This window comes from Lissotriton vulgaris, chromosome 5 (genome assembly GCF_964263255.1).
Source record: "Lissotriton vulgaris chromosome 5, aLisVul1.2, whole genome shotgun sequence".
NCBI classification, from domain to species: domain Eukaryota; kingdom Metazoa; phylum Chordata; class Amphibia; order Caudata; family Salamandridae; genus Lissotriton; species Lissotriton vulgaris.
In genome coordinates this window covers 1,270,725,054-1,270,751,139 of record NC_141693.1, presented here as the reverse complement: position 1 = coordinate 1,270,751,139, position 26,086 = coordinate 1,270,725,054, and the positions used below count along the sequence as shown (strand labels likewise).

Sequence of the window (26,086 nt, the reverse complement as noted above, 5' to 3'; positions counted from 1 at the left end):
ACCCCTGCTTGAAACTCAGACCCATGGCTGCTTCCCTTCATCTGCACACAATGCTATGTGATCCTTTGTTTCAGTGCCAAAAAGCACCATACTCTCTGCATCCCTCTAAAACCCCACTGACTTCTACTTACTCTGCCAAGATTACCCCTATTTGCACTCACTCTGTCATGGGTCTCTCTCCAGGAACCACAGTCCTTCCCAAACTTTCAATCAATTTCCCACCACAATCACATTCCATTTCCTACTCTACTCTAGTCTCTAGCTATTTGATCTCCTAGGCCATTAACATCTTTCTGGCCTCACATCTTCCATCCTTCCAAATGAGCTTTGTGTCTTTTCCATCTGCCAAATATGTCTTTCTGACTTAGCGACTCCATAACGCCCCCCTTTCTCACCTGGCATTTTTTAGGTCAAGCCTAGGCAGCGCTCATGCTCTGTCTGCAAGACCTGTTGTCTTCAGTAAAGGACTTAGCTCCCGCCTGCTGCTTGACACTACAGGCAACACTGGGAGGAACGCACATTGTGCACTGCATGTACCATGATGCAAAGGAGCAAACCTTTCTGGGATATAATGTAGCATCTGGTCACACCCTTTTCCCTGCCCAAACTGATTTTCGTGACCTCCTCTACTATTTATCACACATTCCTAATGTTCCTTTTTGTTAAAGTTGCATTCTGGCCCATTGATTACACTTCATCTGGCCTGAGCCAGAGAGTATGGCCTGAGCCACAGAGTACAGCCCGAGCCGGAGAGAATGGCCCGGTGCAGAGGGTACGGCCTGGGTGCGAAGAATACGGCCCGGGTGCGGAGAGGATGGCCAGGTGCGGAGGTTCTGGCCTGACTGTGACCATAAAGATATGACTCGCCAATAATCTCTGTGAATACCAAAAGTTCTAAAGTGCGACTTTTGTCTCAGATTACCTTTGTGAATCGGAACCAGAATCTTTCCTTTATATTTTTTAAGCCTGAACTTAGCAGAGTTTTCACATTCCTTTGTATTACTCTGCTCGCTCTATTGAAAATGTCATGGAATTCAAGGAGAAAGAAAAGTGTGTGTGTACTTGGTCCTGAGTCACTAGACCAAAGAGTCATGACAAGTTAAAATTCTTTCAATGAAATACATTTTTGTGCTGGTTATTTCCTTTATGGTGGAGGATTGAGGACCAAATTGGTAGCTGGAGTCTGGTCGCTTTGGGGCACCAGCTTTACAAGAGGTTGAGCATTCATTTGGTGTGGAAACATCAGGTTCAGTTTTACTAGGAGTTGATCTGTGAATGTTGTCCAGAGGTTGAGTAAAAATGTTATCGAGCAAACCAGTGATTTACTGGAAAGGTACAATTTCTTCAGATGTAAACAAAACCAAGAGGAAACTATGGAAGAGCATCTTTTGGCATTGGTAAATTTGTCTTCAAATTGCAATTTTGGTTTGCCCCAGATATTGACACAAGAGACCAATTTGTCCAGAGTTGCTCATCTAAAAAGATACAAGAGCTGTTTGTTAGCTGCAGAGAACCATCTTGGAGTAAAGTAGTGAACATAGCAAAAGGCATTGAACGTGCTAATGGCCCACATGCATCAAGCACTTTTTCATTCGCAAACGGTGCGATTCCTTAAAATCGGCCGTTTGCGAATGCAAAAGTGCTTTTTGGGATGCATGAAGCAATTTTAGAATTCGCAACATTGTTGCGAGTTCTAAAATTGCGGGTGCTTTTAAGAAGTCGCAGATGTGCAACTTCTTAAAAGCAATGCATCATTACTTTGACAAGTGGAAATTCGCAATTAGGGTTCCAAATTTACCGAGTGGTTGAACCACTCAGTAAATTTGGAAAAAGTGTTTAAAATGCTTTAAATGTTTTTTTTTCAACATTCATGTTTCACACACACATGTCCTTAGGACATGTGTGTGTGAAACATGATGCGAAAAATACATTTCAGGGGTGCATGGGGGGGTCCTTTGGACCCCCCCCCCCTGCACCCATGAAATTTTCAAGTGCCACTCGCAATTCCCATTGACTCCTATGGGCCTTTTGGCCCATAGGAATCAATGGGAATTGCGAAAATTAACTTAAGAATTCGGTATTCATTTGGGATTCGGTAAAAAATTGCGATTTTTACCGAATCACAAATGAATACCGAAAATAATGATGCATAGCATTTTGCACTTCTTAATTTGCGATTCCTTATTTTTCGCAAATTACTTAGTGCAAAATGTCACAATGATGCATGTGGGCCATTGTTTCAAACAAATGATTTGCTAGTGAAACACCTGATCTCACCTCAGTTAATTTGTTACAGGATACTGCGTCCATCAATGCAGTCTCTTTTAACCTCTTGGCTGCTGGGCTGTTTCCCCCACTGTGCTCGGGGTGATGGGGGCGCGCACAGCGCCCCATGCTCATGACTCGGTCAGCTTGTCATGAGCAACAGTGCTCGTGTGCTCATGACCTCGTCATGACCACACCCGCTTGTGTAGAACGCTCGCACAGCAGGGGAATTAGCCCAGCGTGCGAGCGTTCCAAAGGTTATGACGAGCTCAGCTCGTCATGAGCACACAAGGCTCTTGGCTCATGACGAGCTGACCTCGTCATGAGCATAGGAGGGGTTAAAGAAAGGTCTACCAAGCCTTTTCAGAGCAAGAATAACACTGCATGTCTCATGTGTGGCTCCTGATCACACCTGAGCAATAGTCCTACAAGCCATGCAATTGGGAAAAGGTGTATTAAATGTTGCAAATTAGGACATTTTAAAAGTGTGTGTAGTGAAAAGAATGTGATTCAAGTGAGTAATGTTCATGAAGATGAGGATTGTGTGCATGATTGCATATCTGAGGTCAACAATATGATACTTTCTGTGGAAGTAGATTCTTATGCTACTAAAAAAGTTAAAGGCCCATTTAGTGAAGTCAGGATTGGCAATTTAACACTGATCATGATGGCAGATTCTGGTACACATGTTATCATTATTTTGGATGTCTTATATACACAGCATTGGTCAAATGAAACACCTCTACAACCCACTGATATTCTTCCCAAAGCATATGGGGACCAAGAAATCGACATGCTGGATTCCTTTTTGGAAGGTGATCTGTTTTGGTAGGCATGTAAGAACTAAGCTGTGAAACGTAAAAATATAGTAGTATGGCAAAATCTAGCAAAGATTGGCTTATAACTGGTTCCTGGGTCAGACAATCTGGTACAGCTGAATGCCATATGTAGCTCTTATAAATGATGAACATAATGATGGTTTAGACACAATTTTAGAATGTTATCCTGAGATTTTCAACACAAAAGTGGAAATAATAACAAGTTCAAACATTTAATTAAGCTCAAACAATCTGCCATCCCAGTGAACACAAAGTTAGACATATCCTACTCAGTGTAAGAGATGACCATAAGAATTTGCTAAACAAATTAGTGGAAGAAGGGGTAATTGTCTCTACAGATTTTTCAAAGTGGATTAGTCCCATTGTAATATTCTGGAAAAAGGTGGAAGATATTTGCCTATGGAATGAAATATAGTCTTTGACTGCCATTTATTCCACAAAATAAAAGACCTCCTAGCCAATATCGAAGCTGCAGAAAGTGTCCTTTAGACTTAAGTTCGGCCTATCACCAAATTCCTTTGGCCCCAGATGATCCCACCACCTTCGTGACAAAGTTTTAGCAGTGGCGTAGCTAGTCATATTCCCGGGACGGTCCATGACTTTCCCACCCGGAAGCAGGTAAGAGCGGGGGCGAGTATGGACGTTCGGCAAATTACTTGCTCTCGGGGGATGTTGGGGTGATTTACCGGTCAATAAGTGACTTGTTATGGGGGGGGGGGTCGGGTGACAAATTTTGTCTCGGGGGGGAGTTGGACTTGGTCATCTCCATGGCCCCAAAAAAGATTGCCACTCAGGGCGGAATGCAACCCCCCTTCCCACCCTCCCCAGTTACACAACTGCGTTTGGGGCACATACATTTCTGAGATTACCGATTGGTTTGGCAAGCGTATTCCAGAAACTTATAAACACAAGGCTGGCAGTAATTAGTGGTGTTAAAGTCTACCAGGATGATATTTGGATATTTTCTAAATCAGTGATTGGACACAAAACAATCTTAAAAAAAGGTTTTGGATATTTTTAGAGGTTAGAAACATGCTGAAACGTGATACATGTCAACTCCTATCTAGTAATCTTGATTACTTGCATCAATGTCGCACCTTGGGGCATTAAACACAAATTTTTTCTTATAGAATCCATTTCTGAGGTCACACCACCTAAAGACAAGGATACCTTAAGATCATTTCTAGATATGAGTGAGTATTGCTTTAAATGTATCTCTGGTTATGCCTAAGTAGTTCAACCACTATCGAATCTTTTAAAAAATTGAATTACATTTCAATGAGATACCATCACCAATAAAGCTTTCACAAAAAAAGTCAAGCAGTTGACTGTTAATTCCCCTGCTCTTTCACATTTCTCATCTGTTCATAAGTGTCCTGTCACGTTGGATGCTAGCCAATACGGCTTGGATGCGGATTTATCCAAATAGATATCTCGTAAAGAAAATCTCATTGCTTTTGCATCAGTAAGTTTGAAACACGCTGGAGTTGACTACAGCATGTGAGGAGACCCGAAAGAGAATACAAACATCTACGCTCTCCCTTTGGGGTATTTTTATAGACCGAATGGGGACGAAATACGTAGGAACTCTGACAATTTTTTCCCTCTTCATACTTTTACTAGATTCCAAGACTTATCTCCCTTGGAAGCGGTTGATTGACTGTATCCAGTAACAGCCCAAGTAGAAGGAATAGAAATAGAGACAAAAGAGACAAATGTCTCATTAGTCACTGTACCATGGATATATGTCTCGGTGCCGGAAAAGGAGGATATGGTAGAAGGGGTCCCGGCGAAACAAAAACTTTCCCTGATCTCGGGTGGAGAAGCAGTGCTTTCAGGAGCAAATATATGCACAAGTGATACTATGTTAGATGGTCCTCTTTTAGCTAGAAGTGACTGCAATCCCCCAAGTTTAAAATTAATTTCATGCAATATATGAGGAAAATTGTTAGTGACCCAGAGTGGTGTAGCTACATTGAAACAAGTGACATCTGTCTCCTGCAGGAAACTTGGGCGCTAAATACCCCGCATAGAGTGGGATATAGAACATACAACGTTGATGCAGTTCCCTCTGCTAGAGGCAGACCCTCGGGGGGGCTTTTAATATGGTTAGAAGTTACGCTTGAGATCTGAATAACAAAATTAAACATTGACTCAATGGATATTCTTGGATTAAGATTAATCACGAAAGAAGGTAGGGTGTTACATTTATTTAATGTTTATAACAGACCATGCCGTTTATCCAAAGACTCAGTGATACTGGAAAAGTCGGAATCCTTCTTAAACTGTATGGAGGAGAAACCAAGCATAATATTAGGTGGTGATTTGAACTGCAATTACGAGCCAATATAGGTCTTGGTGATATTTTTGATGAGGAGGATAGGGCTAAGAATATTTCTTTATTACAAAATATTGATTCGGCCCAATGTACTGTATTGGCAGTCCAAATTATGAGGCTGACAGCTGCATATGGATTGAGAGCGTGTAATGGCCGACTTCCATCAAACACATTAAAGGCCCCGACCTTTATAAGGAGTAATTCCCAAAGTAAAATTGATTATGTCATGGTTTCCCTTGAGATTTGGCCTTATGTAATTGATCTAGAGATCATGCCCAGGATTGAGAGTGACCATCGTCCACTTCAATTGCTATTTTCCCCCAGTCTGTTGCTCAGTGTAACCCCAAAAAATGAAGTACCCAATTTAGTAAATATAACCAATGATGTTATACTAGTTAGTAATAATCGTCGTTCACTAAAATGGGCCCATATATTGGAGCATGGAGAAGTGTTAGCAGAAATCTATAGATTACTAGCTGACACGTTTGCCAGATATTTAAGTATACCTCCAGAGGGTAGTACTTTTGTCGACCTACATATTGGGCTTTTTATATAAATAATATATGAAGTAGGAAACCCTGGTACAGCAAGAATTGCTGTAATGGCAAGGCTAGACTCCTAGAAGCAATAAAAAGTAAGTCTCCTGAGGAGATCAAGGAGGCCAGAAAAGAATACAAGAAGATACAAGAGAAGGCGAGAACAAATTGGGATGAGAAAAGTTGGTCCGATTTACTTACGGCAGCCATGATTAAGAACCAAGTGGGGTTTTGGAGTTTGGTGGTGAATGGGAATCACACAGGAAGAGTGGTTAAGGACGTGTTTCTTGATGAAATGACTTGGGTCGAACATTTCTCACAGTTATACAGGGCCCATGAACACATTGGGATATTGGAAAAGGATACATTATGGTCCAGCCCCAGTGTAACTAAATTAGAGTTTGAAATGGAGGAAACAGTGCTAGCAAATAATGCAGTTAAAAATGGGAAGGCACCAGGATTGGATAAAATCCCGGGCGATTTGTACAAGCATGAAATAACCGTCTGGGCGCCTTATATCACTTCCTTGTGCAATGCTTTATCAGCAGGTGCAGATTTTCCCGATAGCTGGAGGGGTGCGGAAATTGTTCTAATTTTTAAAAAGGGCGATAGGAATGAGACAGCTTACTATCGCCCCATTAGTTCAATGGACATTTTACCAAAAATGTATGCAAGGCATATTTTAACACGTATGAATATATGGATGGAGGAAAGTTCTGTACTTACCAAGTTCCAATCTGGCTTTAGGTCCAGAATAAGTACTATTGATCAAGTTTTCAGATTTTGTTGTTTATGTTGGAAATATGTTCACATAAGGAAAGGGTATCTTTATGTTGCAATTGTAGACCTCAGGGCTGCCTTTGACCTCGTCTCATGTGATCTTTTATGGGAGTCTTTATATTCTCAAGGGCTTTCGGTCTGTCTTCTCCAACAGATCATAAGGTTGCATGAAAATAATTATGCTAGAGTAAGATGGGGGCCGAATGGTGAACTAACAAAAGCCATTCCAATTGAGCGAGGAGTCCGCCAAGGATGTGTGCTGGCTCCCACATTATTTTCAATGTTTGTCAATGACATCCCATCTTACTTAGATGGCTGCAATAATTATTCTACAAAATTGAATGGAGAAAGGGTACCAGCCCTTTTATTCACAGACGATACTATATTGATTTCTCAAACTCCCAGAGGTCTGCAATCCCTTTTAAACTCATTTCACACATATTGCAACATGAAAGGCCTAGAGATTAACACTAATAAGACTAAATATATGGCCATAAACCCCCACAAAACTTTTAGGGGGAATCTGTTTCTAAAGGACCAAAAACTAGAATCTGTACAGAATTTTACTTACTTGGGGAGTTTCATTAGACTCAAAACTTTTGTGGAAAACCCAAGTAGAAAAAAGTAAAATGATACTTACACAGAATACTCTGCCTGTTGTGAAAAAACACGGGGCGAGCCTTAGCAAGGCAGTTTCCCCGGCACTTGAAGTTTTTAAGTTCAAGGCCCAGTCACCAGCATTATATGGGGCAGGAATATGGGGGCCAATGTGTAGGAATGTTTTCATGAATAGTGAAAACAAATTTTATAGGACTCTCTTGAAGTTGCCAAAAAGTACACCATTAATACCCTTAATGCTAGATTTAAACATGAAGCGCACAGATCACTATGCCATCTTGAGACCATTATCACTATGGGTGAGACTCTGGTGTACACCAGAGCTAGTAGATTACAGAAATGGACTCCAAGAAACAATGAGACTAGATTAGAATAATTCAAATATCTGGTTAAAACACGTGCGCACATGGTTAAATAGAATTGGGTTGCCACAGTTTTGGGAAGATCCTTTCAGCCTGACGCAAAACTCGAAAAAACTGCTGAAAACGACCTTTTGGGTATATATGGTTCATAGCTTGTCAAATGACCAAGTAGGTGGAACCTTGATATGTAATTTTCTTGTTTTTAAGGATATTCCTTGTTTTTGAACAATTTTATGACGAGGTTCAACCACCCCTGGCCAAAACCTTATATATGAAATTCAGGTATGGAATGTTGAAAACTAACAAGACCATAGCCAGGTGGACAAGCACTTGTAAAACAAAGACTAGTGAGCTATGTACTTTGTGCCAAAGTAATACAAAAGAAGATGAGTCGCACATCCTCTTTTTTTGCCCAGCTTATGAGGCGGCTAGAAAAAGATGGATCAAGCCTCTCTGCCTTACCCTAGGAGTGTGCTCATACAAGGAAGTGAACAGGATTATTAATACTGAAACTAGGCAGTTGATTGTTTTTGGTGTTAGTAGAGTTTTATTTGCAATAAGCTTTGTACGCAATAAGTTGGGCATCACAGTTCCATTTATAGCTTCAGGCCCAACTTATAGGTCATTAAGTTCAACTACAAAAAAGAGTTGACTTAATGCTGCTGCTATTTTGTGCTCATTAACCTGCCTATATATATTCACAAATGTTACAGCTATTAGCAATTTTGAAACTGGTGAGAATAACTTAAGCAATGTTTCTATGCACTTTTTATAAAATTGATGCCTGTTTTACTAATTTATAAAGATTTTATTGTACTGATTTCCTAACTGTATCCATGCTATCTCTAAAATCATTTATTCTTCTATGCAGACTCTGTACTATGTAATGATTGTTTGTATGCATCTTTTATGGCTCTATTGTGCCGAAATAAAGATTATAAATGAAATAAAATGACTACAGCATGATAGAAAGGGAAGCCCTTCCTATTCCTGGGTTGTAGAAAAATATAAGACCTTCCTATGGGGGATCAATTTTGAGAGCTTTACCAATCATAAACCTCTTTTACATCTACTCAATAGTAATGAAACTGGCAAGGCCTCAGCAAGGCTAGTCAGACCTTTATCCAGATTGCAGGAATTTAACATTACCATTAAGTGCATTTCAAGAGGACGGAATATCAGAGCGGATTGCCAATCAAGGTTGCCTATTTAAACACAATCTCAGGATGAAGCATTTGATGATGTGGAGTGTGTGGTAACCATGACGGAAGATATGATAGAATCATTTGGTGTTGTGCAATATAGAGAATGGTTAGCTGCCATGGAGAAAGATGAGGTGTTGCTGGCAGCCATGAATTTAGTAAGAAAGGGTTGGCTCAAGGATAGATCTTTACCCATGCCTCTCTCAATAATATGACCTGGTGGCCAATGAGCTGTCCATTGTTGAAGGCATTGTGATGCGTGCTGATGTTTTCATACCCCAGTATCTCTTCGCAACAAGCTTATCAAAGCTTCTCCTGAAGTTCATTTAGGAGTGGCTGGAACTTATAAAAAATTAAAATAACATTTTTGTGGCCTTTAATAGACAGTCAGGTATCTAAATGGATGAACAACTGCAGCACTTGTCTTTCCTCCGACAAACATAGGAAGACAAGTCAGACTACTTTGCATGTTGGACAAATACCAGTTGGTGCTTGGTGTAAGGTGACTTTAGATTTCGTAGGATCTTTTGAATTATCACCAGTTGACAGAAAATAACACATTGTACTAGGTGATTACTATTCTAAATATGTTAATTTTAAGTTTACTTCGGCACCCTCTACAACGGTGGTCAGAAAAATGTTAAGTAACATTTTTAATTTGAGGGCAAAACCAAACAATGGCACACACTTCATGTCTGCACAAATGAAAGATTTGATTTTGTCTCATCACAGAAAACATCTAAGAATACCACTTTTTTATGACATTTTCCAATGCTCTTGTAGAAAGGATAAACAAGTTCTTGAAAGAAGGGATTCAGACGGCCTTGTCTACAAAAACTCCAGTAGAAGTGATTTTGAAACTAAAACTATTCTTACCTTATCCCACCTTATAGAACCACAGGAATTTCTCTATTTACCCTGTTATGAAAAAAAGACCCAGGGTCCAATATATTTCCTGGTTGGCTTAAGGTATTATATTCTAGGACTGATTGTTGTGCCTGTGAAGATAAAACGAGATTGGTAGCCACTACATTACATCAACAGTCTCTAAAGAAGAGGTATTTTGATAACACACATGATTTTAGTTATCAGGGGGCATATTAGCAACAAAAAGCGATAATTATCGCAAAATGCGATTAGCGCATTTTTTTTTATCGCCGCCTATCGCCGGATATTATCGCAGAGATAACGTCCTATTAGCAATGTTTATCTCTAAATATCCGGAAATAGCGGCTCAATGCATAAATATCGCTGGAAATCCAGCGATATTCAGGCATTATCGCTAATGGGGACCTAACCTGAATATCCACTTCCCATTGAATATACAGGTTAAGTCATGGTCTGAGCAGGCGTTAGGTTCTGTTGATATTCGCACTTAGCGCAAATTTTTTAAGCGCTTCGCCTGCCTTGCTAATAGGCGATAGCTGTGTTAGCGACTGCTTTCAGTCGCTAACAGGTTGGGTATGCCCACTTTAAATGTCATTAGCGACAAATATCGCTGACATACACAGCAGGCCCCAAACCTGTAGCTATTGCCTATAAGCTGTCACTAACTGCTGTTAGCGACAGCTTGCTAATAGGGCGATAAAAATATCGCCGCTTTAGCGGAATAAAGTCCTGCTAAAGCGGCGATATCACCTTGCCCCCAGGACTTTAATATTGAAGACTAGGTAATGATCAAAAGCCCACTTAAAGTAATAAAAAAAGGAACTTCTTCCCAAAGAATTATGCAATACAAAAATGTACAAGATAATGAATTACTTGATAACTCACATTACTTTATAGCAAACTCAACCAGTGATGTATCAAGGCCTCCTCTTGTTGAGAGGAGTGCTAGATCAGGTATGCTTAGGAAAGAGACCTCGTTTTCTTGTACCTCTAACTCCCACACAGCTTTGAAAACGATACATTCTAATGAGTCACAAGGGATTCTTGTGGAATGCGTACCAGGTCTTGAGCATGCAATGCAAAATGAGATAAACTCTAAAACCAGAAGTTCTATCAAAGTTTTAATGCCTGTTAAATATAAAGACTTTGTTCTTCACTAGGTATGTTGATGTGTACCTAGTTTTTGTTCATTATTAAGCCGGAGTAAATGTAATTATGGCTACGTAAGTATATTAGTCCTACGTTCATTTCCTGTCGTAATTGTCAACTTACAAGCAGGCAATAGAATTGTTATTACTTAACATGTATTGAATTGTTTATGCTTAATCTCTTGGCCCACGGTCATCCATTCACCCTGTGATTCCAAAGGCTTCTGTCAGGCAGCTGGTGCTGGAAGTCACCGGATGAGGATGCTACGGATGTGGGTTTGTGCATCTTACTAAATAAACCAGATTCGAAAAACACATTTTGGTGCCCACCTGCTTCTTCACAGGCCCACAACCAACACTAAGGGGTAAACCAAATGTGAAACGTTCCTCCAGCTTCGCAGGAGCAATCACTGCCATCTGACAACATCGCCACATTGTGATCCACATGGCCCCGCTTCCCATTTGCTACCTGCTTAAAGTAGGTGGTAAATGGGATTGTAAAAGAGCCTTTAATTGGCCAGAAATAGGGATATGTCTGTGGATATTGAACCAGTTATACTGGGACCACATGTTGTTCCACCTTTTAGGCTGAACAAGTCATTATGCCCAGAGTTTGTAGAAAGATACTGGGCAGAATGGGTAAATTCCGGCCCCAATATCTCCTTGTGCAAAAATCATGTGTTATACAAAATTTTAGATTAGTTAATTTCTATTTAAACAAAAATGAATACCTCCAGGCTGGACAGGATCATTCTCTATTCTCCAAAGACCAACATTTGCAGCAGCGCCTGATCCTCTGTCATTCCAGATAGGAAAAAGGAAACCAGTTTGAACCAGATCTGACCGGATACACCTATGAAACATTGAAAGTTGGAGTTACAATTCTGCATGGTTTTTCAAAATTGATTTCTCACATTCATAGGACCCCAAAAATTATTTCAACCAATAAACATATCCGGAGAAAAGAGAGATTAAATAATAATCTAAATTCACAGACAATAGTGGACAAACAGGGTAATTCAACCCAGTAAAGGAATGTTTTACCGACAGAACTATGCATCCCAACCAGCAACCATTGCACAAATCAGGTGCATCATCAAAGCATTCATTTTTGCAAGCTTATAATTCAATAAAACAATATAAGCACACCTCACCAGACCATTGCCTTCTTCATTGATAGCTGAGTTCGTTTTGAATGAGGCGGGCTGACAGATCTCAATTTTACTGCAATGTTAACCTTATACTTGCGGAGCCAGAGAAGGAGATTTGGGGGCTATAGGTACCTATTGTATATGGCAGTGATGGCAGTTAGACATGCTCCTTTCAGTAGCTGCCTCCTCTTTGCATGGTCCTAGCCAACACTCATGCCCATATTGAATCAGAATCTCTTGGATATTAAGCAGGAAATATCTACTGTCTTGGAAGTTCAAAGGTGCAAAAATCCAAAGCCCGCAAAGGAGTAAACATAAAAAGACAAAGCCAAACTCATCCCAAAAAAAATGAAAAGCTAAAAACGCCATGAACTACACTCCCTTACTCTTGGCATAGCCAAGTATTTAGCATCCTTCGCCCTAGAGGTGGGTCCCAAAATAATGAAGTTCTGGCTAGATGTCAAGTGAAAGTGCAGTTACTTCCTGGCAAACTTGAGGCACTCTTTAATCATAAATCTGTGATTTCATACATAGGATCCAATTTAATTATTGGCATTTGGCCAGTTTTTCCACCAAGGCGATAGAGTAAATTACTCCATCGCCTTGACGGAGTTGCCACCCACCAAATTTACAAATGTCAGCTGGCCCAGCGGACATTTTTAGCATTGGTGGAAACCACTGTCATGGCAGTTCCTATAATGCATTGTTAATTTGAGGGACTGCTCCTTCAACATTACACATCCGTATGGCAAACTAACAATGTTTTTCTTTTTCTTAAACAAAAGGGGATTTTCTCTTTGAAAATTAAAAACAATGCCCACCTCGGCATGGGAGTTTTCTCCCAAGGTGAAGGGGGCATTGAGCATTTTGTAATGCCCTTTCCCAGCTTTTTGTGCAATCATACAGCCAAATCTCTGATGGCCCTTATTCCGTCGGGCCATCAGAGGAGTTTGACCATGCCAAAGGCAGAGGTATTCTGCGTGGTCAACAAACCTATGTTCTTACCAATTCTAAATTGGGCAGGAAGACATTAATGGTTAGGGAGGGTGAACTTTGTTGCTGTTATTACAGAGTTCACTCTCCGCCAACATTTTTTAAATCAGGTCCTAAATCTAAGAAACATTGAAAAAGTTGGTCTCCGTTCAAACTTTGAAGATTACAGAATAATATTTAAAAGTATGCAACACTACATTGTTTCAGCTCCTCCTTCTGAATACTTGTATTCTGAACACTTAGTTATTTGAAACTCAGATATGTGATGCCAAGGAGAATTGACAGTATAGTTTGTTGAAGTCTCCGAAATAAAACCTGTGCGTTTCCAAAATATTCTAGTTTGAACTGCATATTTTACACCGCAAGTGAGTGCAATCTTTATTCCATATTTAGTTTTAGGAATACAACATGAGAGTTAATGGCGATTAATTATGATAAAAATCCAGAAAGAGATCCATCAGCCTAACTTCAATAGAGTTGTATCAAAGGGTGCATTTTTTCATTTTGATTTTAAGTGGTTCATATGTCTCACCTAGCATTTCTGATTAAATTAGCATTAGTATATCAAGATATATTCTTGCTATATATTTGTATTAATCTTTCAGCATAAAGATCATCAGTTCAATCAAGATGATTTTCACTGAAATGTAAAGTTTAGGCAATACACAGATACTGTAGTATCTGCGTGCACTTGTAAAATACCGATATAAATCCCATTTGTTCTCTTAAGATGTAGAAGACTGGTGCCATAAGGGTGGTGCAAGCCTGACGGACAGCACACTTGAACGCGAGTTTATGCTTGGTGGCGATTCAAGAATCCATGATCTGACACAAACCCAGATGCTGAAGTATTTTACTACAGGTACAGTTGTTTATTTATGTCTTTTCTTTTCCTTCCTCAACCACATACTAAATTAGAGAAACAACACATCATTGAGTAAGGTGGTTAGGATAGACAGAGGGTAGGACCAATCCTGATGAAAGCTTCAGGCCTAGATAAGGCAAGGAGCAATAGGGCAGAAACACATCTACTATGGACAAAAGGAGATCTAGTTACCAAATTGCCATGCATGTACTGAAGCAGGCAAAAAAGCTGCGCTACGTTGCGTGAGAAGGAGAGGGCAGGAGAGAGCCATATTTACAGAAATATAGCACGCTCCTCCCCTCTACTGAGTGACAATGCTAAAATTAGCTGCCTTGCGTCACACACACCTTTGCACCATAGTGCAAGGGTGTCTCTGTGAGTCTAGCATAGGTTTTGACTGGAAGGATAGCCTTCCATTTCCAAATACTATGCTCAGACTAACTTTAAACTGTTTCCCACTTTATATTGGTGCTGTACAGTGCAGCACATGTACAGTCGGAAAAAGAAGGAGAAATAAAGTATTTCTCTTTCTTAGACCCTACAAGAAATTTGTGCTATTTTCTGACGCTAAACCCTGTCTGCTTTTTTGTGAATGCCCGTGCACCACCCATGGTACCCCCCTTGGCTCTATGTAATGTAAAGAAGCACCATGCACTGCTTTGTGTTACTTTCAAGTGATTTTCCAGCACTGAACAAGTTTAGCCCTGGAAGGTAACTAGCTAAAAATGATTTTGCATAGACACGGCATAAAATCTTGGTAATAGACCCCTAGGTTTGTATTGTACAGGCACTTCAGTACACTATTATCATTTATGCTTTAGGGAGGCTAATGAATAAAGGGCTCCCTCACACATTTTTAATCTGCATAGGTCTCAATCAGCACACTACTAGCAATAGCGTTTAATCTCTAGAACCCCCTTGAAGAACTCTATGATAGACCTCTCCTTGGTGACCTCTTTGAAACTACAGTGAGGCAGGGCCTTAGGGTAAAACATGCAACTTTGATGGGTGAAGACCACCTTCCTTGTTGAGGAAAGACTTCCAGCATAGAGCATTTGGTAGGGGGAACGACTCCCTTTACTTCTTATCCTCTCATTATATAAGTGATTCAGGTACATCTTGTGTGTGTGCCATGGTATCTATGTGACGGATGTGGTTTTTGGGAGGATATACCAGTGATACCTACAAATATCTTGTGGTGTCTGGCCATGGCTCATGCTCCAGGTTCTATGCCTGTGGCTCATGTTCTGGGTTCCATGTTTTATGGTATTGACGGTTGAAGCTGACGAGGAAAACATTGGTTGTTGGAGGCAGAATTCTATTCCTTTGAAGAAAACCCACTTTCTATCACAACTTCAAGGAAGACTTGATCCCTTATTCCTGGATTAACACACCACAAATTGGCAATGAAGGCAGAACTCTTTAGTACTTTTGGACTTCAACTTCAGAAGTGTTTTATTTTGCATACTAATTGTTGTACACTTTGGGCTATATGGTTAACTTCTAGAAGAAAGGTGGGCTGTGCCTTCCATCACAATCTTCTCTATTGTGGAGTGGTTCATTTTTCCTTGTATTTCCTATTACTTTGGAATATACTCTATGGGGTTGAGTGAATATTTTCTGGTTGCCTGGGATTTACTCTCATCACAAAGAGGAGTAATTATATGTTGACTCTGATATTCTTCTTCTTTCCCATGGATTATTTTTGGGGGAGATATAAAGAAAAAAAATAACAAAAAGGAAAAAGTTTACAGTTGCGCACTGGTGATCGTGAGGGCGATCTTGTGCATCAAAACGTATTTGCTTCATGAGTTACACTCATGCTTTAGTGCTCGCCTACCTTGCCACAAGCATCTTCCTATGAGTACAACTACACGCACTGCCTCTGATGCACCCAAGTTCAGATGCTCTGCTCCCAGCGCCTTCTAATGATAACGAGCACACACTAATTCTTGTCTGCATTCTGGTTAACATGTGGAACGCTGGAGTTTCTGGCTCTCCACCTGGGTTTTGTCAGGAGCGGCTCCTCCATTAGACTGGAGGAGTGTAGCCCTACTACCAAAAATGCCCCCAGAAAAACTCAAGAGAGGAGAAATAAAATGATACAAATGTTAATTTATTACCAATTTATTTTTCACCAATCTGAGTCCGAACTGAGTTTCAGGTTTTTGGGGGCCATTACTGCAGCAGGGAGGATTACTGGGCTGTGCACTTAGTTTTCAAGTGCGCATGTCTCTCTGGCCAGCTGTCTTGCGACGGCCAACCAGACATGTGCATTTTAAACCTTTGTAGACCAGTTGTCATAGACAGCTGGGTTAGAGAAAGAACAGGCCTCCAATGCAATTGACAGCGCTGAGAGAGGCCGCTTCCTTCAAACCTGACGCTTCTTTCATGCTGGTTACCAGCAAGAGAGCAGCACCAGGATTGGTTAGGGGAGTTGGTTGGAGATTGCGCTGGAGACTGGAGAAAGAGAAGAAGAACACGGATAGGAGCGAGGCAGACGTCAAAGATGTCATGCAGCAACTCACAAGCAAGGTAAGTGAATATTTGTTTTTAGAGGAGGACAAGCCCCCATTTCTCCTGGCTAGATGAAGGTTGGCGGCTGCTGCACGTTAATGTGAAAAACAATGGCAATGAAATCATTTCATTGCCATTTTATTTTTCAAGATTAGTACTGCTGCAGTGGGAGGGGAGCGATGCTCCCCACCCTCGTGAGGAAACCGCTGCTGGGAGAAAAAATGCTTAAAGACTGAAGAATGAATCGCTAGTAATCATCGGCATAAGCTTATAAAAGACATGTTGAATACATTTCAGGACATTCACTTTTCGACTTGTGATATACAAACAAATGTAACTTCTTACTTTAACAAACCCCTCCCCCAATCGCAAGAACTCAACACAGTATTAGTATGTTCTCTCTGATGTATCTTCGGATAGGCAGGTTTTCCTAACCGGCAGACAGAGCATCTCTCTACTCTCGTTCCATCTCCCCCAGATCTTTGTCCATTTGTGCGGGCACCATTTACTCTCATAAACCACCCTCTCACACACTCTAATTTGAATCTCAGTTCCACCATTTTACAAGATGAGCGATTTACCTGAGTTGCTCGGTTTCCATTATCCATTGTGCTCTTGCCCCACATCAAGTCTGAATTCTGGAGGCCAGCACATTGGTTTCACCCTTCACATCGACTTACCTGTAGGCATTGGCGTTAGGCAGTTGGTTGTAGTTGCCAACGGCTACATTCCCCAAGCAGACGTATCCAGAGGGTGGTATCATCTGATAAATGGTGACATCTTTAGCTGCTCCACTCCCTGTATCTTTCCATATAACTCTGAAAAAAGCAAAAGCAATAACGTGAATTATAAATTGCAAACTTTTTTTAGTGGTGTGCTTAGAAGTGGATCTTAAAGATAAGACACGAGTTTGTGATATAGAATTTCAGTTCCAAGATTTTATCAATTTGGTTAAAGGAAATTTTACACAATTCAAATAGAGACTGCTCAGTGGCAGGGGCTTCATGATTTTGTTGTAAATATCTTTATTGCATTTTGTCACATTAACACAAGGAAACAAGCAAACAAGCCTCAGGCAACAGCTAACCGTGAGGACATAGCCAGGGCAGCAAAAAAGGATTAACAGTTCTGTACAGGGAGCAACAATGGCACATGTCAGCAGTATTCACCGGTTCCAGCCATACAAATTTAAGCCTCAATGTCAGTGTGACACAGATCACAGCATTTTCTATCCAGACCCTGGTATTCAATACACTACCACAAGCTCCACAACACACCACACTTTCCAGTACCCTGTGACAGTCCCTACTGCCAAAAGCACAACCAGTAGAAAAGGCTTCCAGCCTATGGTAGCCAGTCATCAGACTTATTCTCCAATATGCAATGTCTCCAGTGTGCAGAGCTATTCATGCTTTACAAGTAGGGTCCACCACTATACTCAGGGTAAGTCAGATACACACTTTAACTTATCCTGTGCTCACCCTCTGGTAGCTTGGCACAGAGCAGGCAGGCTTAACTTAAGAGGCAATGTATAATGAATTTGTCAACACACACACAGTAACACAATGAAAACACCACAAAAAGACTTCACACAAGTTTAGAAAAATAGAGAATATTTATCTGAGCATTTTCTATTTTTATTTGGAGGGCGGAGGGAAGTTTCACTGAGTTTTTTTTCAACTCTGGAACTCTGCGGAGTGCCACTATGCGTACTCCGCCCAGGGTTAGTCTTGCGCTTGCAGAGTCTGAGCCATGGGATAATTATGCCAAATCGGAGGCGTGCTAGAAGAGTTTGAGGCCTGGGCGTGCTGTATGCATACTGAAGCTTGCTACACACAAACATCCCTCCTCATGTAGGCAGAGTCTGAGAGAAGAGACCTGAGGCATGCTATTTAAGATCTGCAGTCACGAGTCTGTCTGCAGTCTGTAAAGTTGTGTTACTGAATTAATTTATTTTTAGATGAGCGTGAGGGTGTAATTCTTGATATGTCTATGTTTCCCTTGTCTTCATTGCTTGATTTTGCTTGCGAGAAAGTGTCACTCATAGTCGCGGAAATGTCACTCATAATTACACTGAAGTTATGAAGATGTTACACATAACAATCTGAAACCTTGGTAGCCATGTGGATAATCCACACTCACAGTGAGGAGTTCCACCGGGTTAGGCTACAGGATGTTATTGTTCCAGGGCTTTAGTCAGGCCAGACTCAGCCTGCAGTGTCTCAAGTCCTGCAGGCTTCCCTAACACCCTCTGCCCCCAGGTGCCTGTGGCCACCAGAAATTGGTACCGGGCCCAGCCTGCCCTCGCTGTGATGTTAATTAATGTAAATTAAATGTAATATTATAGCGTGTGACTCCCCCCTATGGATTTCTCGGCGCTTCAAGTATTTAACAATCCCGGTCCGGCTGAGTCAGAATTGTAAAAGCAGCCCTCTACCAATCCTGCCCCAGAAATCGGCACGTGGACACATGGAAGTGCCAGCCTCCTGCCCATAGCAGTACACCATTACTCCTGAATGAGGTCCCGAGCAGACCAAGGTCATCAAACTGACACAATCAGAGAGAGCAGCTTAGCGTGGTGGCCGTGAGTGTCAGTGCATCAACGAGGCAAGCCAACTCTCTCAGCAGCACAGACACAGCCAGTCTACAGCACTACTACCTGCAGTTTGAGTGACCCACTTCCCAACAACCTGGTTAAAGACTCTCTGGACCATCCTGGCACTGCAGGATGGCAAGTCATGGTGGCACAGGTGAGAGGCAACAGTGCACTAAAGTAGTGCAATGGGATGTCTGTGAGTGGCGGAGCGGGGGCAACATGTTCTGTATTGTTCAGTAGCACATATCTGGGATTTATGGGCCTTGGAAACAATGTCGGAATGGGGGGGTCTGGCATTGGGCCAGTAGATGAGGCCCAGCTGTTAGTCGGAGTGTGTTTACTCTCAGTGCCTCGTCTGTAAAACCACCTGCCAGGAACACCTCATAAAAACCAAAGCGGCCATAGCATTAGAAAGCTGTCAGCCTGCACTGGCCACTCTCATGCACAGAATGACAATGGACCGTCCTGGTTGTGCATCCTCTGGAGATGCCTGGAGCGACTCTATGTTTGAGGAGGTGAGGGGGGTAGGAGGCGAGGTGGAATAAGCAGTTCTGTTGCACCTGTGCCCTAGGTGCTACTAACGTTAATTGGACAATTAGGAGCATCACACCAGCTTCTTGAGTTTCAAGCAGCCCATAGGGGTGTAAAGGCTGACGCCAAAGGTTTATGTGGGACAGTAGTACCAGTTAAAAACAGTAAAGCCCCTCCAAGTAGGCTGTCCCACTGTTCTCTTTGTTTTCTCTTTCTGCAACCCTCCCTCTTTTTTACTGTGTTGTGTTATTGTGCTGTAGGTCTCTTTATTTAACGATTTAGAAAAGGGGGTGGTGATGAACAGAGTGTCTGAGTTAAACAGACCACTCTTACCCAGTCCAAAGATCAGGGCTTGATCCATCACCGTTATTTATCTCACTGCCTCATCCCAGCTCAGAACCTGGCTATATGCAAATCAGTCTGTCCCTGGCCCAGTGCATCATGGGAACAGGGCAGACTAAACTACCAAGCCAATTCTTCACCAGAAAGGAGACAAGCTACCGGGGACCGGTTTCTGGCATTTCAGCCTTCTTCGGCCCGGCTTGCTTGAATCCTGATGGAGCAGTGAGAAAGGGACTCATGTCTGAGTATACCCTGCCACACCTATAGTGGCCAAAACGATTTAGAAAAGGGGGTGGTGATGAACAGAGTGTCTGAGTTAAAGAGACCACTCTTACCCAGTCCAAAGATCAGGGCTTGATCCATCACCGTTATTTATCTCACTGCCCCATCCCAGCTCAGAACCTGGCTATATGCAAATCAGTCTGTCCCTGGCCCAGTGCATCATGGGAACAGGGCAGACTAAACTACCAAGCCAATTCTTCACCAGAAAGGAGACAAGCTACCGGGGACTGGTTTCTGGCATTTCAGCCTTCTTCGGCCCGGCTTGCTTGAATCCTGATGGAGCAGTGAGAAAGGGACTCATGTCTGAGTATACCCTGCCACACCTATAGTGGCCAAAAACGATTTAGAAAAGGGGGTGGTGATGAACAGAGTGTCTGAGTTAAACAGACCACTCTTACCCAGTCCAAAGATCAGGGCTTGATCCATCAACGTTATTTATCTCACTGCCCCATCGCAGCTCAGAACCTGGCTATATGCAAATCAGTCTGTCCCTGGCCCAGTGCATCATGGGAACAGGGCAGACTAAACTACCAAGCCAATTCTTCACCAGAAAGGAGACAAGCTACCGGGGACCGGTTTCTGGTATTTCAGCCTTCTTCGGCCCGGCTTGCTTGAATCCTGATGGAGCAGTGAGAAAGGGACTCATGTCTGAGTATACCCTGCCACACCTATAGTGGCCAAAAACGATTTAGAAAAGGGGGTGGTGATGAAAAGAGTGTCTGAGTTAAACAGACCACTCTTACCCAGTCCAAAGATCAGGGCTTGATCCATCACCATTATTTATCTCACTGCCCCATCCCAGCTCAGAACCTGGCTATATGCAAATCAGTCTGTCCCTGGCCCAGTGCATCATGGGAACAGGGCAGACTAAACTACCAAGCCAATTCTTCACCAGAAAGGAGACAAGCTACCGGGGACCGGTTTCTGGCATTTCAGCCTTCTTCGGCCCGGCTTGCTTGAATCCTGATGGAGCAGTGAGAAAGGGACTCATGTCTGAGTATACCCTGCCACACCTATAGTGGCCAAAAACGATTTAGAAAAGGGGGTGGTGATGAACAGAGTGTCTGAGTTAAACAGACCACTCTTACCCAGTCCAAAGATCAGGGCTTGATCCATCACCGTTATTTATCTCACTGCCCCATCCCAGATCAGAACCTGGCTATATGCAAATCAGTCTGTCCCTGGCCCAGTGCATCATGGGAACAGGGCAGGCTAAACTACCAAGCCAATTCTTCACCAGAAAGGAGACAAGCTACCGGGGACTGGTTTCTGGCATTTCAGCCTTCTTCGGCCCGGCTTGCTTGAATCCTGATGGAGCAGTGAGAAAGGGACTCATGTCTGAGTATACCCTGCCACACCTATAGTGGCCAAAAACGATTTAGAAAAGGGGGTGGTGATGAACAGAGTGTCTGAGTTAAACAGACCACTCTTACCCAGTCCAAAGATCAGGGCTTGATCCATCACCGTTATTTATCTCACTGCCCCATCCCAGCTCAGAACCTGGCTATATGCAAATCAGTCTGTCCCTGGCCCAGTGCATCATGGGAACAGGGCAGACTAAACTACCAAGCCAATTCTTCACCAGAAAGGAGAAAAGCTACCGGGGACCGGTTTCTGGCATTTCAGCCTTCTTCGGCCCGGCTTGCTTGAATCCTGATGGAGCAGTGAGAAAGGGACTCATGTCTGAGTATACCCTGCCACACCTATAGTGGCCAAAAACGATTTAGAAAAGGGGGTGGTGATGAACAGAGTGTCTGAGTTAAACAGACCACTCTTACCCAGTCCAAAGATCAGGGCTTGATCCATCACCGTTATTTATCTCACTGCCCCATCCCAGATCAGAACCTGGCTATATGCAAATCAGTCTGTCCCTGGCCCAGTGCATCATGGGAACAGGGCAGGCTAAACTACCAAGCCAATTCTTCACCAGAAAGGAGACAAGCTACCGGGGACTGGTTTCTGGCATTTCAGCCTTCTTCGGCCCGGCTTGCTTGAATCCTGATGGAGCAGTGAGAAAGGGACTCATGTCTGAGTATACCCTGCCACACCTATAGTGGCCAAAAACGATTTAGAAAAGGGGGTGGTGATGAACAGAGTGTCTGAGTTAAACAGACCACTCTTACCCAGTCCAAAGATCAGGGCTTGATCCATCACCGTTATTTATCTCACTGCCCCATCCCAGCTCAGAACCTGGCTATATGCAAATCAGTCTGTCCCTGGCCCAGTGCATCATGGGAACAGGGCAGACTAAACTACCAAGCCAATTCTTCACCAGAAAGGAGACAAGCTACCGGGGACCGGTTTCTGGCATTTCAGCCTTCTTCGGCCCGGCTTGCTTGAATCCTGATGGAGCAGTGAGAAAGGGACTCATGTCTGAGTATACCCTGCCACACCTATAGTGGCCAAAAACGATTTAGAAAAGGGGGTGGTGATGAACAGAGTGTCTGAGTTAAACAGACCACTCTTACCCAGTCCAAAGATCAGGGCTTGATCCATCACCGTTATTTATCTCACTGCCCCATCCCAGCTCAGAACCTGGCTATATAGGTAGGTCTCTTTATTTAAAGCGCCGGGACACTCTTTTTGAGTAGCCGTGCGCTATACAAAAATAAATATAACATAACATAACATAACAAGTATATTTATCTCCTTAATGTTGGAAGTAAAACACTTTTTCAACAGTATGTACAAAAATTCTAAAAGTAATGAAAGTCAGCCATGCAGTCCCATTTACATTTTACTCGTTGACTTCATGTTAGATGGAATATCCAGTCCTGTTTCCTAAGAGTATTTTATTTTCCTAGATGTGTTTTATCAATTTATTTTGCCATGCAGCTTGATTCTTGTGCAGCGCATCATGTGAGTTTTCCTAAGCATCAGGGGTGAGGGGGTCTGACTGTGCACCAGTTGATGTTCAGGTGCATTACAACAAACCATACTTTGTGTCAAGGGAAGGTTACACAACCGAGCATGTGCAAAAAAATAAATAATAATATGCAAAACTGGAGAAAAAAATCGGATTTAAAAGCATCACTCTCGTGTGAACAGCTCACACTGAGTGGGGAAAGAAATGTAGCACATACATACTCGTTGACATGAGTTATCTCTTCTGCCTTGGGGTGCAAAATGCAGCTCCATCGAGGTCAGGGTGCATTATCCATTTATGGGGGATGCAGTAAGTGCATGTCTGCATTCGAGAAAAGTGCATCAGGCCAAGACCTGCTCATACAGAGAGTACAGGAAACACAAATCCGCACATCAGCTCTGGGCAATGTCCCAGAAGAATGATTCTGTCAGTCTGGAGGATGCAGGAAGCACACTCTGGTCACTGAGGACAGTGCAAGAGGCACAGTCATGTCAGTAGCAAGCATGAGCGGATTTTGCGGATTGGCAATCCGCGAATTTGCGGATTTGCAAACTCGCAATCCGCAAAATCCGCGAATTCCCGCGAATTTGCGGATTTTTTTTTTTTTTTGTGTTCGCCCGTGTTTCTGCCAGTTCGCGAGGGTTTTTACAATTTCGCAATTTGCAAACTTACCTGTCGGGTCGCAAGTTTTGCGAACTTGTTGTTTCTACGTGTCCAACCTGTTTGGGACACTCTTCTTCATCACTGCCACTCTCTGTCACCACTGCCACTCTCTGACTACTCATGCCACCCTCTGGCCCACCCATGCCACCCTCTGTTTCATCACCACACCCTCTGGTTGTCCAGTGTACATTATTTTTGGCAAAGCAAAGCACACCTTCCCTGCCTCAAGTGACCTGAATTAATTTGGGGCTGATTAATGTGTCACAGAATATTTTTTTAGCTGGCACCTGCTTCCTTAGTGCGCCCTGATTAGTGATCTTTTGCACTTGCTAAGTGCTTTCATTGTTGCAAAATTAGTTACAACACCTGCCCTGCCCCAACTGACAATAATGAATTAGGGGCTGATTAATGGATTTTAACTTCCAGCCTGGCTCCTGCTTGTCTCCCTTAGCTGTAATTCAGGACCTTTGTGGCATATGTGTAACTATTCTGAGGTTCAGAGCAGGGTCACATAATAGTTGCAACTGGCAACTGAACTCTGGAGGGGCCCCTCAGGAAGCACTACAGGAAATGGCTACTAATGATGAGCCTGAACTTTTGAACCTGGTAAGTAGTTACTTTCAGTTTTGCTAAAATCGTATTTCTGCAATTTCGCACTTATTCGCGGGGCGCGAACTCACGCGAACAGTGCGAGCAGTGCGAGCAAAATCCGCTGCTCGCGGATTTGCGGATTTTTCAGGAAATTCGCAAATCTCGCGGATTGCGGATTTCCCGAAAATCCGCAAAATCCGCGAGCGGAACGGATTTTCCGCCCATGCCTAGTCAGTAGGGAAGGCTGCGGAAAGAAACTGGTCTACTTGGTGCCAGTGGGTGTAGAGGGAGAATGACGGTGGAGAAGGGGCAGACTAAAGTCTTGTGTAATTTCTGTATTTATATATATATTTACTACTTTATTTAGCTTTATTCAGTAAATTGGCAGTTGGTATTTACAAGCTGTTTCCCCCCACCTTTGTATCATAGTTCCCTGCCCCATGGAACTTCTAGAACCCAAGGAAGCGCAGGTTAGAATGTTGTGGGTCTTGTGAGGAGTTGATACTGTGTAGTTAAGTTGTTGGTAACCCCTGTTTATGATAATACATCTTCTTACCAACTTCATATCATGGAGTTCTTTGGAGTTCTTTGGATTTCATTTCAACATGAACATATCAATGTTCAAAACCACTAGTGATGCATGTTCATTACCGCGTCCCCTATACTAAGAAGAATCCAAGTTTTCACTCTAACCATGTGTTTTTACGTTTGGGATTTTGCAATGTGCTATCCAGTGTGCGACTATACAACCTATTGAAACTGGTGCAGGTTTTCCTCAATAAATAACAGCCAAACGATTGTATTATACAGCATACATGGAACATTCACAGACTGTAATCTATGTATCACCATTCCAGAGTGTAAGCACCTAGGAAAGAAAAGTAATTGTTACATGCAGTCTGTGCGGCGGTAAAACGTGATTTCTCCTGTCAATATGTCAATGTTGATGTACTGTAGTAATAAGCTCAAATTTGAACTTTGCAAATACAAGTGTGAACGTGTATTTATTAGTACAGTAGCTCCAAATAATGTGTAATTGGGACACATTTATTTTTACTGCTAAAGCACAAACAGGGTTACTTCGATGTTGTGCTCATATTGAGTTTATATTTAGTGGTTGGCATTATGCTGGAGAGCAAAGCACTGTTTAGCATTTTACCCTTTTAAAAAAATATCCTAGATTGTATATGAACTGAACACGTTGATTTTGGTCCAACCGTATTGTCATGTAACAAATCTAGTTTGTTTCCTTTGCACGCTACATTAACATATAACACTTCAGATTAGCTTCCTTTGTAGCTGCGCCTGGACACTAATGTTTTACAAACATCCGAATTATCAAACACTTGCACAAGAAGAAATCTGAAGGATCCATTGCACTTCTGTGCAAATTGACCTTAGCGGACACATGGATATGTATGTTATCCCCGTGACCGAGAGACCTCATCAAGGTTCTATTGGTAGGATCAATAGAAGAACTGACATATAGTGATGTGCCATGCATTCCAGTATAAAAGATAGGCCTCTAGATGTATTGGAGTAAATTCACAATGCAACTAACAATATTGAGTTTGACGTAGTAAATTAATGTGGGCTTTCAGCATTTTTAGGCTGATCCATAAAACTGTACACTAAACAATTCAGGCAGATCTCAGAGTCTTGTGTGCATCGTGGTTACTGATAAAATAGAGCAAGAAATCCATTATTAAGAAG

General features: G+C 42.3%; 1 protein-coding gene across 1 annotated transcript in view; it reads right to left on the bottom strand.

Moving 5' to 3' along the window:
• LOC147712441 (uncharacterized) overlaps positions 1–26,086 on the bottom strand; it is a 116,218-nt gene that overhangs the window by 40,840 nt on the left and 49,292 nt on the right. Inside the window, exons 5-6 of the mRNA XM_086923115.1 lie at positions 17,183–17,320; positions 11,708–11,829 (exon numbers count right to left, since the gene is read on the bottom strand). Coding sequence (XP_086779241.1) covers positions 11,708–11,829; positions 17,183–17,320 — 260 coding nt within the window. The remainder of the gene's footprint in view (positions 1–11,707; positions 11,830–17,182; positions 17,321–26,086) is intronic.